Source organism: Halichoerus grypus, chromosome 1 (genome assembly GCF_964656455.1).
Source record: "Halichoerus grypus chromosome 1, mHalGry1.hap1.1, whole genome shotgun sequence".
Lineage (NCBI taxonomy): Eukaryota > Metazoa > Chordata > Mammalia > Carnivora > Phocidae > Halichoerus > Halichoerus grypus.
The window spans coordinates 213,781,613-213,798,102 of NC_135712.1; the positions used below are offsets into that span (position 1 = coordinate 213,781,613).

At 60.0% G+C, this 16,490-nt stretch overlaps 3 protein-coding genes across 5 annotated transcripts; 2 read left to right on the top strand and 1 right to left on the bottom strand.

The window, feature by feature from the left end:
* Positions 1-752: 752 nt before the first annotated feature.
* RAX2 (retina and anterior neural fold homeobox 2) lies at positions 753-5,270 on the top strand. Its single transcript, XM_078057482.1, has 3 exons — positions 753-2,301; positions 2,521-3,308; positions 4,038-5,270. The coding sequence occupies exons 2-3, from the start codon at positions 2,706-2,708 to the stop codon at positions 4,374-4,376; spliced, it is 942 nt and encodes a 313-aa protein (XP_077913608.1). The 5' UTR covers positions 753-2,301; positions 2,521-2,705; the 3' UTR covers positions 4,377-5,270.
* An 11-nt stretch (positions 5,271-5,281) lies between these two features.
* MRPL54 (mitochondrial ribosomal protein L54) lies at positions 5,282-8,405 on the bottom strand. The gene is made up of 3 exons (XM_036116068.2): positions 8,243-8,405; positions 7,411-7,576; positions 5,282-6,763 (listed from the first exon to the last, which is right to left on the bottom strand). Exons 1-3 carry the CDS (start codon positions 8,358-8,360, stop codon positions 6,631-6,633), a joined length of 417 nt encoding a protein of 138 aa, XP_035971961.2. The 5' UTR covers positions 8,361-8,405; the 3' UTR covers positions 5,282-6,630.
* A 749-nt stretch (positions 8,406-9,154) lies between these two features.
* APBA3 (amyloid beta precursor protein binding family A member 3) lies at positions 9,155-16,459 on the top strand. 3 transcript variants are annotated; one of them, XM_036116078.2, is made up of 11 exons: positions 9,155-9,303; positions 9,950-10,552; positions 10,641-10,680; positions 13,681-13,826; positions 13,975-14,061; positions 14,151-14,312; positions 14,739-14,918; positions 14,999-15,211; positions 15,804-15,923; positions 16,019-16,159; positions 16,249-16,459. In XM_036116078.2, exons 2-11 carry the CDS (start codon positions 9,977-9,979, stop codon positions 16,318-16,320), a joined length of 1,737 nt encoding a protein of 578 aa, XP_035971971.1. In that variant the 5' UTR covers positions 9,155-9,303; positions 9,950-9,976; the 3' UTR covers positions 16,321-16,459. The 3 variants fall into 3 exon arrangements, with proteins under 3 accessions (XP_035971971.1, XP_077913610.1, XP_035971972.1); XM_078057484.1 differs by lacking the exon at positions 14,739-14,918; XM_036116079.2 differs by lacking the exons at positions 10,641-10,680; positions 13,681-13,826; positions 13,975-14,061.
* Positions 16,460-16,490: the final 31 nt, after the last annotated feature.

The following is a 16,490-nucleotide window of genomic DNA, read 5'->3' on the forward strand; positions in this document are numbered from 1 at the left end:
TGACCCAGTGACTCAGGGGGAGACTGGCTGAAAAGCGCCGGCCCTGCCCCTCTTGTCCACACCCACACAGGGGCTGGGGCCCGGGCTTGCACCCCCAAGTTCTGAGCTTTGTGGCCCTGACCTGTGGTGACCAACCATCCCGAACCGAGAGCATTTCTAGGATGGGGGGACATTAGTGCTAAACGTTAGTGCATCTGGTGAACTGGGGAGTTGGTCCCCCCACCTGGGCTCCCGCAGCCTCCTCTACAATCAGGCGTCTTTTCGGGGTGGGGTTGGGGATTGAAGGCTCGCCCAGCGCAGGGCTCAGCACACACAGCTGGTGCTCAGTTACTGCTGCGTCTGACAGTCACCCCCTCTCCGTTGATGTTTCCAGCCAGCCAGCTTCTAGGATGCCCGGAAGGTCTCTGGCCAGGCGGGGGTGGCCCTCACCCCAGGAACCCCCAAACTGGGGCTGGGGAGGGGACACCAGACCATAGCACACCCGCCCCTTTGGCTGACCCACCCCCGCCTGAGCACAGCCTCAGCCGGGGGGGCTTTCCCAAGGTCACACTGACCTCCTGCGGTGCCCCCCACCCCGAAGCCCTGCCCACCCTCTGGTCTCAGTTTCCCCACCAGCACCTGAAGGGGCTTCGGGATTCTTCCTGGGGGAGAAGTGAAGGATGGGAGGCCCGTGGGGCTGAGAGTGGCCTGACCCCCACCTAATCCAGCTGGAGGGGACTCGTAGCCCCACCCACCCCGCCCTTAATCCTGTTCTCTAAGCTGACACAGCGTCTGCACCCGCTAAGCCACCAAAGCCCCTGTGCCTAATGCCCAGATCCCTCCTGCAGCCTCTTAACCCACCCGGGGCCAATTAGCTCACTGGGGCCTGAGAACAGAGCAGCCCCTAGTAATGAAGCAATTAGGGACTTAGAGACCACCACCTCCCCGCCCCACGTTGCAGGCCTCATACCCCGGCCCCAGAGCCCCGAGTCCACCTCACAGACAGGGCAGCTGGGCTTGGAGGGTCCCAGGGAGCCTCGGAAAGCACCAGTGACCCCGCCCGCCCGGGCTCACGGTGGCTGGGGCCTCCTTGCCCGGCTCCCCCCACCCCTGGGCGCTGAGCCCCTGACCCCCTCTGCCGGCCCTCAGCGGGAAGCACAGCTGGGTCCTCATCCAAGGCCATTAGTGCACGCAGTTGGACCCCCCTCCAGGGCCTGGCCCCCCTTCACTGGGGAGGGGGGTTGCACAAGCGGGCCTCTCCCTACAAAGCCAACATCCCAGCAGGTGCCTGCCACCTGCTCCCCGGTCCATACACAGGCCTGGGCCTCCCTCCTGTCCTCTGTGTCACTAAATCCATCAGACATTTTCTTGGCCTCACCTTGCCCCCCCACCCCCACACTCCCCTCCTCTTGGGCCCCAGGCTCTTTGGGTGGGGGCAGGGGTGGGCAAACCAGCCTCAGGGGCTTCCCCTGGAACCTGCTGTGGCTCTTGGGCCACTGCCTCTGGGACAATCTTGTCATCCACCTGTCCCCAAAACGGGGGCCTGGGTATCGCCAGTTCCTCACTCTTCCCCAAACTTTCTCCCCGAGGATTGTTCCTCTGTCCCCCTCTCCCCCCACGTCCATCCCACAGCCCTTGCCCTGATCAGGCCTCTAGCCTCCTCCCAGCCTCCCATCTTGCCCACAATAGATATTCCTCCAAAATGCCATCTGACCGTGTCCCTCCCCTGCTCCACAACCTCCCATGATTCCCGAGTACCCTCCCCTTCATACATAGTTGTGTCCAGAATCTTAGCCTTGCACTCCATCCCCCATTCTGAAGACTTTCTCTAAAAGAACAACCTACCCTCTGTCCCCCCCACCCCGTCCCCCCCTGCTTGAGTTTTCTCACTAGCCTTATGACCACCTGACACCCTCTATGTCTTATTTGCTGGTTGTCTATCTCCCCTACTAGCATGTCAGCTCCAAGATTTGTGTCTGTTTTGTTCACTGCTGTGAACAGAACCTGGTATACAGTAAGTGCTCAATAACGTTCATTGAATGAATGAGGAGTGAACTTCTATCCATTCCTCAAAACCCAGCGAAAATGCCCCCTACTCCCTGGTCAGCTCAGTGTCTGGGGGAGCCGACTGGAACTGCCTTCACCTGTCAGGACCTTGGCTTCCCCCACCCCTGTCCCCACCGGTGTGTCTAAGAGGATCTTTTTCTGGCCCCAGCTGATAAAAACAGTAGCAGCGGACATTCATTGAGCACCTACTGTATGCCAGTCACTGTGAATGCTCTCTACTTTCATCCCCTCCTTGCCCCATGAGAGCCCCATCAGGTAAGCCCTGGTGTCACCCTTCTACAGCTAGGGAAACTGAGGCCCAGAGAGGGGGAGGCCCTTGTTGGTGTCCTACTGCGAGGGGAGGTGGACCCAGGCCGATAGTCACACCCGTCTGGAGCCCCAGCCGTCCTCCCCCATGCCCGCCCTCTGCAGCCAGCGCCCGGGCGGGAGGGGCCACCTCAATTAATCACCTCGCTCTAATCTTCCCCTCACCAGACCCCAACCCGCTCCCCGCTTGGTTCTGGCAGGGCCAGGCCAGCAGCAGACGGGGTGCTAGGCCCGCTGGGGCCGGAGCTGCGTGGATACTGGGGCTGTCGAGGGGCTGCTGGGGGCGGTGAGTACTGGGCAGGTGGGCACAGGCGGGCACCAGTGGGAGTTGGGGGTGCAGAGAGCCCCCCAGGATGGAGGACTATGGGGGCAGTGTCCCAGCCTCCTGCCTTCCTGGGGGTCCCAGGCACACAGAGAGGTGGATGGACAGACAGCCCATAGCTGAGCTGCAGGTCGATGGAGGCCGTCAGGGAGAGCTCGAGCGGGAAAGTGGGAATAGAGGTGGAGGGACAGACACACAGGGAGAAGAGGAGACGCACGGAGAGCGAGAGCATCCCTGGTGGACGGGGAGGCGGGGAGGCCGAATGAATGCAGGCCCCAGCGCGTGTCTCCCCGGCGCATCTCACCCCAGGCCCGGCAGAGGCTGGGGGCTCCCCTGCCCTCCCAGCTGGCAGTCCCTGCTGCTGTCTCACCGCCTTCTGTCCTGCTGCCGCCCGGCCAGGTGGGGGTGCGGAGAAGCCATGTTCCTGAGCCCCTGTGAGGGGCCGGCGGCAGAGGGTGGGGGGCCGGGCCCGGGCGAGGAGGCCCCCAAGAAGAAGCACCGAAGGAACCGCACGACCTTCACCACGTACCAGCTGCACCAGCTGGAGAGGGCATTCGAGGCCTCCCACTACCCAGACGTTTACAGCCGCGAGGAGCTAGCGGCCAAGGTGCACCTGCCCGAGGTGCGCGTGCAGGTGAGGGCACCCACAGCCCAGGGAGGGAGCCAGAGCTGGATCGGGACCCTCCCGGTGTGCAGGCAGCAGATCTCCAAGCTGGGAAGGCTTCCCAGGGGAGGGGAGGTGGGACTGGGACCTTGGTGTTTGAGTAGAAGTTTTCCAGTTAGAAAGCAGAAAGGGTTGGGGCGTCTGGCTGGCTCGGCAGGTAGAGCGTGCGACTCTTGACCTCAAGGTTGCGAGTTCGAGCCTCACGTTGGGTGTAGAGATTAAAAATAAAATCTTAAAAAGAGAGAGAGAAAGGAGAACAGGTGATCTCTAAGCATCCAGGAGTGTGCGCTGAGCTGTGGAGGGGTTACACCGGAGGCGTTTCCAGCCGGTGCGAAGCGGGGGGGCGGAGAGACAGAGCGCAGCCGAGACAGAGCTCGTGAAGGGCGTCCAGTGCCGAGCCGAGCGGCTCAGACCCGGTGCCCGGGGCCAAGAGAGGCCGCGGAGCCTGAGGGGCTGGGCAGAGTAGTGAGGAGAGCTTAGCTTCAGGAGACTTGGGGCTGATTTGATGGGGGCCCTGGGGGGATCCTTCGCTCGAGGCAGGTAACACTATGTTGGCACTGCAGCAGGTGGGAGTCAGGCTGGACAGCAGGCAGAACCCTGCAAAGCTGGGAGCCCCGAAGGACACAGTGGGGTGGGGAAGAGTGGGCTGGCTCCTGCCCACGGGCCCTGAACCGGGAGCACCCCTCTCACTACCTCCAGGTGTGGTTCCAGAACCGCCGGGCCAAGTGGCGCCGCCAGGAGCGTCTGGAGTCAGGCTCCGGGGCTGTGGCAGCCCCAAGGCTCCCCGAGGCCCCAGCACTGCCGTTCGCCCGCCCCCCAGCCATGCCACTGCCCCTGGAGCCCTGGCTGGGCCCCGGGCCCCCGGCCGTGCCAGGCCTCCCGCGCCTCCTGGGGCCGGGGCCCGGGCTGCAGGCATCCTTCGGGCCCCATGCCTTTGGTCCGGCCTTCACGGAGGGCTTCACCCTGGAGGAGGCATCCCTGCGGCTGCTGGCCAAGGAGCATGCACAGGCTCTGGACAGGGCCTGGCCACCGGCCTGAGTCTGGGGCCCAGCTAGCCCTCTCACCTCGGCCTGTCCGTGGCCACCCATGCCGGTCCCCTCAACCACCTCCTCAGCCTGCCCTGCAGGGAGACTGGTACTGTCTCGGGAAGGAGATGGCCTGGCCTGGGGCCTCGGCCTCCCTGCCTGCCAGACGGGCGTGGGGCGGATGGTGAGGCTCTGGAACAGTAAGGCTGCCATCACAAGCCACTCTGACTGTGCCCAGGTCCCCCGCCCGCGCCTCGTCCTTCACAGCCGAGCCCCGGCTCTCGGGCCTCCTGCTCTCCGAGAAATTCCCTGCTTTCACTGTGTGCTCCCATGTGCCTGTCCTGGGCCCATCGTTTTACCCCTTGATGACCACTCAGCTGGACTCGAGGACAAGGAGGCCATCGAGGGCAAGGAACAGGGTGTGACCAGGCTTGGGGCTGGCCTAGCATCAGCACGACAGGGGACCTCCCCATGGGACAGGGCAGTGTGGGTCAGGACAGGAGGGGAGGGGCTCAAGGGCAGAAGCTGCAAGTGACCAGCACCCTGCCTTTGAGCTCTGTCCATGAAGTGACCATAGGCTCACTTCTGAGTCCTCACACCAGTGCACACCACTGGGGTTCAAGCTGGTCTGCTCTTCTCGGTTCACTTGGCATCTCATACGCGAGTCCCATGGCCATGTCTTCTTCACCTTGTGGCAGCTGGGTCAATCGCCTGCCCACCCACCCACACACCATCCATCCACCCACCCACCCATCATGTAATGCGGACATGATGGTGAACAGACAAAAATCCCTGCCCTGATGGAGCCGCCACTCCAGTGGGAGAAAGACAAGAAGCACAATTAAATAAATACATACGTACATAAAACACCAGCTGGTTATAAGTGCTGAGAGAAAATAAAACCACAAGAGGCAATCCTGAGTGTGTGGCAGGATTACAGTTTAACAGGGTGCTCGGGGGCCTCTTGGAGGTGACATCAGAGACTGGAGGAGGTAAAAGAGCGAGCCATGGGAACACCTGGGGGAAGAGCCACCCAGGCAGAGGGAATGGCATGTTCAAAGGCCCTGGGGCAGGACCAGCCGCGTGTGGGAGGAACCACCGGGTGCCCCTGGGGCTGAAGTAGAGTGAGCGAGGTGCCAGCAGGGAGGTGACAGGAGGCAGGTCTGGCCAGGTCTTGTGGCCATTACAACTTTGTTTCTACCCTGAGAGCCACGGGGATCCATGGGAGGGTTGGGACCTGCTCTGGGCGGGCCACCAGGGAGGGCAGGTAATCCGATTGGCAGAGTCCTCCTAAGAGGATGAGGGCTCTCGGTTTCCTGGGACGAGGCAGAATTAGTCCCCAGCCCCACCCACCCCGCTAGACCAGACAGCACAGAGGAGCCTGGAGGGCCCCTGGTCCAGCCCCCCAGGTGCTGCCCGCATCCCGCCACTCCACCCCCTGCAACCGCATACCCTCTCAGGCCTCACCCCAGGGCCCCACGATCCTTCCCCTAGCCAGGCAGGGCAGAAGCTAGGACTGCTAGGAGCTGGTTCTCACTCAGGCTGTGGGTCAGGCTCCTGGTGCCAAATGCAAGACTCCCAGATGCATTTCCTGGTGGGGTGGGCACGGGGGAGGTTGAGCCCTGGGCACTAGTGGGGTGACAGGAGGACAGTGGGTACGCCTAGGTCCTGGGGCTCAACTGGCCAATGCAGAGAACACATGACCTTGGTAAAGGAAGGAAAAGAAAGTCCCTTCCCTCTGGCTGGGCTTGCTAAACTGGGTAGGGGGTGTCAGCCAGGAGTCCTGGGGCCACCTCTGTCCAGGAGAACTACCCACTGGGGCTACAAGGACCCAGAGCCAGAGAGAGCCGTCACCTGGATACCGAAGCCCGAGTCCAGCGACCTGAAGGCAGAGCCCGCCCTGGACGCTTCAGTCTCTCTCTCATGTTCGGACAGTTTGGAACGGGTTTGAGTCCCTTGTGACCAAGATGGTGTGTCTAGAAAAACCTCCCCCTGGAGCCATGTGCCTGAGGCAGCCCCCTGCCCGCCCACCCAGACAGCAGCCAGGGCCTGCCAGCGACGGTCCCCCAGGGCCCTGATCCAGCCTCGCCGTGGGGACCAAACAGGCACCAGGTCAGGGGTCTCCTCTGTTCTCAGAAAACCCTGTTTTCTCCAGGAAAATAAAGTCTCCCATGGGGGCTGGGTGGAGAAGATGTTGTGCGCCGCGGGGGTCCTCCTTCGGGGCCCGGTGAGGCCCCCGAGGGCTGCAGGCGGTCGGCCCCTCCCCGCTAGAACTTCCGGTTCTTGCTCAGACGGTTATGACGCCAGATGTTATGTTTTCGCAGCAGCCGCCAGTACTCCCGGCTCTCGGGGTCCAGCTCCTCTAGCTTCTTGGGGGGGCCCACGTTCACCTGGAACAGCCTGCCGTGGCGTGGGCAGGAGTCAGGGAGGCAGGGCAGACCCCCAGAGGTCCCCCACCCCGGGCACCGTGGGCAGAGGTGGCAGCAGGCTGGGCCCCCCAGCCACATGGTGGCAGCATGATCCCGGGGCACGCCCTCCCACCCCGAGCTGGGTTCCTGGCTGTGGAAAAGCTGCCCCATCCCAGTGGCGCTGGCACTGGAGGTGGGCACACACCAAGTCTTGTGCTGCCTCCTGGCCATTGTCTGTGCCGGGAACACCTCCCCACCCACCCACTCAACCTTTCGGAAGCTTCCCTAAGCTTTAAGGATCAGCACAGGTCAATGGCTTCAATGTCCTGCTACTGGTCCTGGGGCCAAGAGCAAAATCTTCCCTGTATCCCCCCTGGCCCTGCAAAGGCCGAGATCCATCCCCTCCCTGCCCCATCTCCCTCTATTCTCCACCTTCACGTCCTGCTGTTCTGCTAACAAACCAGGTGCAGTCCTGCCCCAGGGCCTTTGCACGGACTCTTCCCTCTACCTTTAAAGCTCCTTCCACCCACTCAGGTCTTGAGTCACGCCTCCCCTCCCCAGGGAGGCCCTACGGAAACCTCAGATCTGAGACCTTGCCCTGGCATGCGCTCTCGGGGCTCTCCAGCCTGGCTCACTCACCACTCGGGGTACTCCGCGTCTGGCTTCAGGACCACGTCCTGGCCCTCCTTGTAGATGTTGACGCCCATGGCATGTGTGGTGAGTCGGACGGGGTCTGTGCACACGTCTGGGTCCTTCAGGGCCTCGCTGGCCACGCCACCTTTGCCGCCTTTGCCCCCCTTCATGACTGGGGGGTGGGAGAGAGTCATTTCTGCCAGCTGCGTCCTCGGGAGGCTGGCCTTCCCTTCTGACCCCTCTTTCTCCAGGTGGACCCCGGCCCCTGACTAGACGGTCTGCTGCACCCAAGATGATTTTAAGTGGGACGTGGATACTGCATTAAACACTGACGCTTACAGTGACCAGGTCATTGCTTTCCCATTCTGTTTCTCTCTCGGAAAAAGGGCTGGTATGCGTCTTGAAGGCCCAACATTTTGTCAATTCCCTCCTTCCAACAAAGGAGGTCAGGCCAGGCTATACCCGGGTGATTTTGCCTTTGCTTCAGTGGCTAAACCTCAGCTGGGCCCCACTGCGTCCTCAAAGTTCCGGTGGCGACTTGCTCAAGATCACACAGTGCCTTTAAAAGGCCCAGCCAGGGCGGGGACCCAAGCTCAGGACAACCTCCCCCTCGCGCCCCCCCAACCCCGGCCACCGCAAGAAAAACACCCCGCACCTGCGCAGTGAGTCCAATCACGGCCCAGGTACCTCAAACTGCGCCTGCGCACATAGCTCAGCGCCTGCCTCTTTGCGCTTGCGCACTGATTCTAGGAAGCACCTCCCAAGCCAGCGCCTGCGCACTACTAACTCCCCAATGTCCCACACCTCTCCCCTCTGGGTCCCTCTTAACCCAGCTCACCCGGTCTCTTGGCATAACCCCGTACCAGGAGTCTTCCAGGCTCGGCAGGGACCGGGAGCTCCCGGGCCCGCCAGCCGGTCCAGGTCCACGTAGCCCCAAAGAGACGTCTGGCCGCCATGACGTATGCTGACTGCCGGCACGTGCCCTTTTCCGGGAGACGACAGCGGCCAAGGGGTGCGTGGGAGTTGTAGGCTCCTAGAGATTTCTGGGAAATGTAGTATTCCAGTCTCAGGCGTTCAGGGTGCCTTCTTTAAAACTTTTAGATATCCTGTTACTGTTAAGAGGGGACTTTCGAGATATTTCATTTACTTATTGCCCTTCTTCAGTTATCACTTACTTTAAGATCACGCCTTATGCATTCCTGATTCTATTCAATGAGCAATTAATGAAAGCCTAAAAGTAATTCGGTAATACCTAATAGCCTCATTATATCCCAGCCCTTTTGCTAAATCCGTAACCAGCTCGATCTCGTCTAGTCCTCACAAGTAGGAGGTAGGTACTATTATTATCCCCAGTTTAATTGCGGAAGCGAAGCTCAGGGATGGAAAGTTAGGCCAGGACTTGCCATTCCGCCCCCCTACTGTGAGCGAAACCGGAAGTCCGTCTACATTAGGGTCCCTGCGCTGCTTCCGGTGTCTCTCGAGTCGAAAGAGACCGCCTCTCACTTTAATATTTCCCAGTCCCATTTCTTCCCATCTGCCATCCATTGGAATCATGCCCACAGCCGTAGATGGCAGGCAGTGATCACTAACCCCAATTTGTAATTGAGGAAATAGGTCCAGAGGCCAGCCGGGACTCCCACTCTGTGTAAACTGAGGCCCGGGATTCGAATCCTTGATTCCGACACCTAGCGCTCCCGCACGGCGAGGCTAGCTGGGAGAACTACATTTCCCAGCAAGCCCCCGCAAACGCGCGCAAGCCCAGTGGGTCCGAGAGCTGCGCGGACAGACCTGCCGGCGCCGCGGCCGGGAATCGGCGAGCCGCGGCCAGTGGAGGACTGTCCGGCTGGGGGCGTGGGGTTCTGGGGGGCCTCGCGGCCTGAGGCCACCTCGGTTTGGAAAGTGAGTGTCCCGGCGGGGGCAGAGCGGGGTCTGGAGCTGGCGGCTCAAGAAGGGGGTCTGAAGTCTTGAGGCTGGGGTCTGCGAGAGGACCGGGGTCTTAACTCCTAGCTTTAGGTGGAGTTACGTCTTCAGGCTGGGTGCTGAGGTCCGGGGCAGAGTCCGGGGTTGATCTTGAGCGTGGCATTGGAAGTGTTGAGAGTAGGCTCTGCTCTCTGGCGTCTTGGAGCTCTAGTATTAAGTCTGGGGTCCTGGATCTAGCCTTAGGCTGAGGTCCTGAGTCCGAGGTCTCGGGGACCTGCACCTCCCGGGTCTGTATAGTCAGGCTGTGTCTCCAGCCTGGGTTACACGCCGCGGTGGGGGGAGACTTGGAAGAACCAAGTCTGGGGGAACAGGGTCCACGGGTGGGGAGAGGCCTGGGCTGACAGGTACAGGGGAGAACTCCGGGGTTCCGAGCCTATGAAGCCCCTGTCTTAAAACTGCCTATTCTGCATCTTGATTTCCTCTTCTATAAATTGGAGATCATAGCGGACCCTTCCTTGCAGGGTATGGTGGGGATTAAATTCTGTGTTCTACATGAACAGCACCCACCTAGAGCTTGGCACCACGTTGGCAGTCAGGAAATCTTATCTTTGAATCTCTCTTTCAGATGTTGGCCTGAGCCTGGGGTCCGGGCATGGAATTCCTGACAACTTCCCAGTCTCCCTCAGGCCCTCCAGCTATGGACTTGGAGGAGCCCAGGGACACAATTTCACCTTCCCAGGACCTCACCCCCAACTGCCAGTGGGACCCGGTGCCGGGACGGTCCGGCAGCCTGAGTCAGATGGAACTCGATGGGCCAAGTGTTGAGGACCTGGTGCAACAGTTTGAGGCTCTGCCTGGTGATCTGGTGGGCTTGTCGCCGGATGGACCTCCCTGCCCCTTGCACGTGGCCACGGGCCACGGCCTGGCCTCCCAGGACGTCGCTGATGCCCATGGGCTCTTGTCTGCCGAGGCCGGCCGGGACGACCTGCTGAGCCTTTTGCACTGCCAGGAATGCCCTCCTTCCCAGTCTAGTCCCAAGGAGCCTCCGGACCCTGCCCCTCGCCCGCTGCAGCCCCCTGAGGACCCAGATGGAGATACCAGTGCCCCGGAATGGGCGGAGGGAGCTTCTGCCGAGCAGGGCGGCAGCAGGAGCTCAAGCAGCTCCCCGGAACCGTGGCTGGAGACGGTACCTCTGGTTGCTCCTGAAGAACCGCCTGCCAGTAACCAGGTAGCGCCTGTCCCGCCCCCCAGGCTGCCTCTGCTGCCAGGAACCAAGCCAGGGCACTCAGTCCTGCCCCTCTTCTGTCTTCTTCCAGAGCCCCAAGACCCTGGTGCCATACCCTGCCCTCCAGGAGGGTGAGTGTCCTGCCCACCCTGGCCCCAGGGACTTAGCAATTTCAGAATCGCCCCAATCAGGCTTCTCCCAAAATGGCATCAAGTTTGCCAGTAAGGAGTTGTTTCTAGAGAGGCTCCGAGGTTGGTTGAGTAGATTCCGGATGGTCTGGGAGGGGAGAGGGAGTGGTGAGAATGTTCTAGAATGAATAGGGGATGGAAGGGCATGTGTGGCATTTTAGCACGGTTCTAGAGCAGGGCTTGGCAAATTACCATCTGCGATCAAATCCAACCCGCCTGTTCTGGCATGTCTTGTGAACTAACAGTGGGTTTTACGTTTTTAAGTGGTTGGAAAAAAACAGAATAGTATTTCTTGATGCATGAAAACAATGTGCAACTCAAATTTCAGTGTCCACAAATAAAGTTTTATTGAGACACCGTCATGCCCATTCATTTACGTATTGCCTACCGTGGTTTTCATGTTACAGTGGCCAGGTTGAGTAGTTGCAGCGCAGACCATCTGGCCCACAAAGACAAACGTATTTACTGTTGGGCCCCCTGCATAAAAAGTTTGTCAATCTTGGGATGCCTGGATGGCTCAGTCACTTAAGTGTCCAACTCTTGAGCTCAGCTCAGGTGATCTCAGGGCTGTGAGTTCAAGCCCCACGTTGGGCTCCAGGCTGGGTGTGGAGCCTGCTTTAAAAAAAAAAAAAGTTTCTCAATTTCTGCCCTGAAAGCGTGGAAAGAACCAGTTCTGGGCACCTAGAATGTTCTAGGATTTCCCCCCAAACTACCTGAGGCTGTAAGTCAAAGAGCAAGTTTTATGGTTGTGGGAAAGTGAAGCTGGTTTGGACTTACAGTTCCAAGAAGGTGCTGGAATCATGGGTGGAGCCATGACTCACCTTGGGAGTTCCAGAATTTGGCCTTGGTTCTAGATTAAAAGAACCTGGGCTGATAATGTTCGAGAATGGTGAACAGAGCTGTCTAGACTGGGGGTTTCGTAATCATGGGGTGAATAGAGCTTTCTACGATTCTAGCTCAGGGGGTGTTCTAGCACTGTGGACAGGGCTGTCTGATTCCAGAGTAATCAAAAAGTTCTAGAGTCGTGTTATACAATAGAATCATAATGTGAGTGATGTGTAACTTTTTTTAAAAAAGATTTTATTTATTTTGAAAGAGAGAGAGTGCGTGCATGCTAGCAGGGGGAGGGGCAGAGGCAGAGGGAGAGAGAAAAATCCCAAGCAGGGGTGCCGGGGTGGCTCAGTTTGTTAAGCATCTGCCCTTGGCTCAGGTCATGATCTCAAGGTCCTGGGATCGAGCCCCACGTTGGGCTCCCTGCTTCTCCCTCCCCCTCTGTCGCTCCCCCTGCTTGTGCTCACTCTCTCTCTCAAATACACAGAATCTTAAAAAAGAAAAAAAGAAAATCCTAAGCAGCCTCCCTGCTGAGCGTGGAGCTCGACACAGGGCTCGATCCCACAACCCTGACATCATGACTTGAGCTGAAATCAAGACTCAGATGTTCAAACAGCTGAGCCAGCCAGGCACCCCTGTGTGTAACTTTTAATTTCCTAGTTATCTGCTTTAAAAAATAAACATAGGGGTGCCTGACTGGCTCGGTCAGAGGACGTGCGACTCTTGATCTCGGGGTCATGATTTCAAGCCCCACTTTGGGTGTAGAGATTACTTAAAAAACAAAAACTTAAAAAAAAAAACAGGAAAAAGTAATAACATTTTAATTAACTCAATCTATTTAAGGTGTCGTTTCCACATATAATCAATATCTTATAATTATTTTACCTTTTTTTCATACTAAATTTTTAAAATCCAGTGTGCATTTTCAGGTGCCACATTTCAGGTGCCCAATCCCCACACGTGCCTGGCTGCTAGCATATTGGATGGTGTGGTTCTAGAACCCCAGAGTGGAGTTCTGTTGTTCCAGAATCTTAGGTCACGAAAGATAATGGGCAGAACAAGCTGTAGTTTAAATTTATTTCGAATCATCCAGAGCTGGGGCCTGCGCCTGCAGTTCTAACCCAAAAAAGCAACCACTCCTGGTTAGGACATTCTGGGAGAACTGGCTGGTTCTAGATTGCTCAGGGAATTACGGAGCTCGACGGCAGAGTTCTGTGTGGTTCTGGGCTAGGTTGGTGGAATTCTAGAACTATGTGCAGAGTAGTCCATTTCTGGACTACGCAGATCATTCTTAGACTCACTGGGGACAGCTGAGGTGTCCCGACTATTTGAGGATGTTCTAGAACCATAGGAAGAGCTACCCAATGCCATCATGATTAAGAAGTTACAGAATCACGGAGTCGGAAAATGTGGTTCTGGAGGGGTGCTGATTTCTAGAACCCCTGCAGAATTCTGTGGTTTGAGAGCTGTCAGGGAGCTCTAGAACCACAAATGGAAGCCATTTGGGGTTCTGGACGGTGTGAGTTTTAGACACGTGGGACGTTGTCTCTTCCTACTCTGACTGGGCAGTTCTACAACTATGGAGTAGAGTCGTCTCCAGTCCTGGGCTGACAAGGGAGAAATCTAGAACAGTGGGCAAAGCTAAATGGCTTCAGATTGATTCGGGGGATTCCAGAACCATTGAGTACAGGTGACTATGGTTTTATAATGTTGCTGGTTTTAGAAATGGGACTGCCTGGTTCTAGCCTGATGACAGAATTCTAGAAACACAAGGTGGAGGTGCCTGAAGGCTAGAGCGGTTTTTGGATCCTGCCGTGGTTCTAGACTCTCAGAGGGCTCCTGACACTGGGTCCTCTGCCCTGGAGTCCTTGAGCCGTGGGCAGAGTTCAGCTGGCTCTAGACCAACAAGAGGCTGTGGATATCTGTGGCTCCTGCTAATGGGATGGTTCTGGAACAGTGGGCGGATGTGTGTGGCTCAAGAGTGCTAAGCCATGGGGTAGAACGCTGTGCTTCCAGACCACTGAGGGAGCCAAGACCCAGCAGAGCCCGTGGGGTTGGACATGCGTGGCTCAGGGCTCACAGGGGCTGACCCTCCTCCACTGTTGCCTTTAGTACCTGGTCCCTGTGACCATGAAGACCTCCTAGACGGTGTCATATTTGGGGCCAAATACTTGGGCTCCACCCAGCTGGTGTCCGAGCGGAACCCACCCCCCAGCACACGCATGGCCCAGGCCCGGGAGGCAATGGACCGTGTCAAGGTGAAGCCAGGGCTGGGCAGGTGGGGTTCCCTGGGGCCAGTGGGCGGGTGGGTGGGTGGGCTGCCGGCCAGGTCCTCCAAGGCCCCTGGAGCCCAGCGCGGCAGAGGCTGGGTCTTCGTGGGCCTCCACCTCCCACCCACCCCCACAGGCCCCTGATGGGGAGACCCAGCCCATGACGGAAGTGGACCTCTTTGTGTCCACCAAGAGGGTCAAGGTTCTGACGGCCGACTCCCAGGTACGGGGCCGGGCCCGGCCTCCGGGGTGTGGGGGCCCCGCCAAGCGCCCGCACAGCCCGCCCCAGGCCTGGTCTCCCCCCTGCTCCAGGAGGCCATGATGGACCACGCCCTGCAGACCATCTCCTACATTGCTGACATCGGCAGCGTGCTGGTGCTCATGGCCAGGCGGCGGCTGGCGCGGCGGCCGGCATCCCAGGCCCACAGCCATAGGCTCTACAAGATGCTCTGCCACGTCTTCCACTCCGAGGACGTGAGCAGCCCCGCTCTGGGCGTCCTGGGGGAGAGGGGGACTCGGGCCGGCCCCACCCTCTTCCAGAGCCCACCTGGCTACACTGTCACTGCAGCATCCTTCCATTGGTCCTCGGCGCGGGCCGCTGTCTCCCTTCCCACCCCCGAAGCCCCTGGTCCTTCCCATAAGCCTTGGAGACTGGCGGCCGACCCCTGAACCTCCCCCCTCTGGGCCTGTCTCCCTCCCCTCCCCTCGCCCCCCATAGATTCCCCAAGACAGGGGCTGGTTTCCACAGTCCCTGAAGCCACAGGGCATCGCGCTGTCTCCTGGGAATCCTGTGCCCCGTGGGGGTGGGAGGGCTTGGCTCTGAGGACGCCGGAGGGTTTGGGGGACCTGAAGGAGGTGGGTGGGACACCCTCCCGAGAGATGCTGCCCATCGGCCTGCAGGCCCAGCTCATCGCTCAGGCCATCGGCCAGGCCTTCACTGTGGCCTACAGCCAGTTCCTTCGGGAAAGCGGCGTCGACCCCAACCAGGTGGGCGCCCAGCAGAGCCAGGGCGCCGCGGGCCCCGGCCACCTCCACAATGGGGACCTTGACCACTTCTCCAACAGCGAGAACTGCAGGGAGGTGAGCAAGCAGGCTGGTGGCCCCCGCCAGCCCCCCAACAGAGCAGCCCTCATGCCCCCCACCCCGTGTCCCCCTCCCAGGTGTGCATCGAGAAGCGCCGGGGCGAGGGCCTGGGCGTGGCCCTGGTGGAGTCGGGCTGGGGCTCTCTGCTGCCCACGGCTGTCATCGCCAACCTGCTGCATGGGGGTCCCGCCGAGCGCTCGGGGGCCCTCAGCATCGGGGACCGCCTCACTGCCATCAATGGGACCAGCCTGGTGGGGCTGCCCCTGGCCGCCTGCCAGGCCGCCGTCCGCGTGAGTCCCCTGCAGGGTAGCCGGGTGCCCTTCCCTGGCGCGGTCCAGAAGGCGCAAGGTAGAGCATGAAGTCCTACCCGCGCCGGTGTGCACAAGGAGACGGAGCCTTGGAGAGGGGACGCTACTGGTCCGGGGGGGGCCTTGATGGGGTGAGGGCAGGATTTGAACCCAGGCGGTCTAGCTGCAGGGTCGGGAGCCTTCCTCTCTGCCCCGAGGCAGCCAGTGTGTTCTTGAGTCTTGACCCTTGTTGCCGGCTGGGGAAACTGAGGCCCGGAGCAGGGAAGGACCTGGCCAGGTTAGAAGGGCAGGCCGGACATGGTCCACGCAGCATGTTACGTTTGAGCGTGGCAGACGCTGCTAGAAATGTGCTCTCGACAGGGAAATTGAGGCCACAGATAAGGAGGGGAGAGGTCACCGCTCTGACCCGAGGCCGCCCAGCTCGAGTCTGTGTTCTTAACTGCTTCTCAAGGGGTCTTCTAGAATCTAGAGCCTTAACTCTGAAGCTCCATTTCACGAGTGGGTAAACTGAGGCCCCAGGGGGCTGCAGTGTACCGAGAGGCCCCGCTAGGCCAACAGCCCGTGTCCTGCACAGGAGGTGAAGTCACAGACCTTGGTGACCCTCAGCATCATCCACTGCCCGCCGGTCACCACAGCCATCATCCGCCGGCCCCACGCCCGTGAACAGCTAGGCTTCTGCGTGGAGGACGGCATCGTGAGACCCCAGCCCCAGGACGGGTTGGGGGGGTGGGACTGGTGGCCCCGAGCACGGCCGCCTGAGCAGCCGCGGCCCCTCCCTGTCCCCTCCAGATCTGCAGTCTCCTCCGGGGCGGCATCGCAGAGCGCGGGGGCGTGCGTGTGGGGCACCGCATCATCGAGATCAACGGGCACAGCGTGGTGGCCACGCCGCACGCCCGCATCATCGAGCTGCTCACCGAGGCCCACACGGAGGTGTGTGGGCAGCGGGCGGGGCGGGGGCGGGGGCCCTCCTGCCAGTGCGGGCCCGGCCCGAGCCGCCGGCCTTCTCTCTGGCCCCCCAGGTCCACATCAAAATGATGCCGGCCGCCACCTACCGCCTGCTCACCGGCCAGGAGCAGCCCGTGTACCTGTGACCAGCCACCAGCGCCCCCCTCCCTCCCTCCCTCTGCTGTGCCTTAGCCCAGCAGCCCTGGGAGCCCGTCTGCGGGGCCTCCAGGGCTTCTTGGCGCCGTGTTATTTTCTGATGTAAAACATTAAATGCTTAAAAAAAATGGGCAAAATCTTGGATCGAGGTCTGTGGGGT

Excerpts from the sequence above, each read along its gene's own strand:
- MRPL54 (XM_036116068.2), bottom strand. The coding sequence starts at position 8,360 with ATGGCGGCCAGACGTCTCTTTGGGGCTACGTGGACCTGGACCGGCTGG. Across the intron at positions 7,577-8,242 it reads GGGTTATGCCAAGAGACCGG|TCATGAAGGGGGGCAAAGGC; the intron begins GTGAGCTGGGTT and ends CCCACCCCCCAG. Across the intron at positions 6,764-7,410 it reads GACGCGGAGTACCCCGAGTG|GCTGTTCCAGGTGAACGTGG; the intron begins GTGAGTGAGCCA and ends ACGCCACGGCAG.
- RAX2 (XM_078057482.1), top strand. The coding sequence starts at position 2,706 with ATGGAGGACTATGGGGGCAGTGTCCCAGCCTCCTGCCTTCCTGGGGGT. Across the intron at positions 3,309-4,037 it reads TGCCCGAGGTGCGCGTGCAG|GTGTGGTTCCAGAACCGCCG; the intron begins GTGAGGGCACCC and ends CACTACCTCCAG.
- APBA3 (XM_036116078.2), top strand. The coding sequence starts at position 9,977 with ATGGAATTCCTGACAACTTCCCAGTCTCCCTCAGGCCCTCCAGCTATG. Across the intron at positions 13,827-13,974 it reads AGGCAATGGACCGTGTCAAG|GCCCCTGATGGGGAGACCCA; the intron begins GTGAAGCCAGGG and ends CCACCCCCACAG. Across the intron at positions 16,160-16,248 it reads TCACCGAGGCCCACACGGAG|GTCCACATCAAAATGATGCC; the intron begins GTGTGTGGGCAG and ends CTGGCCCCCCAG.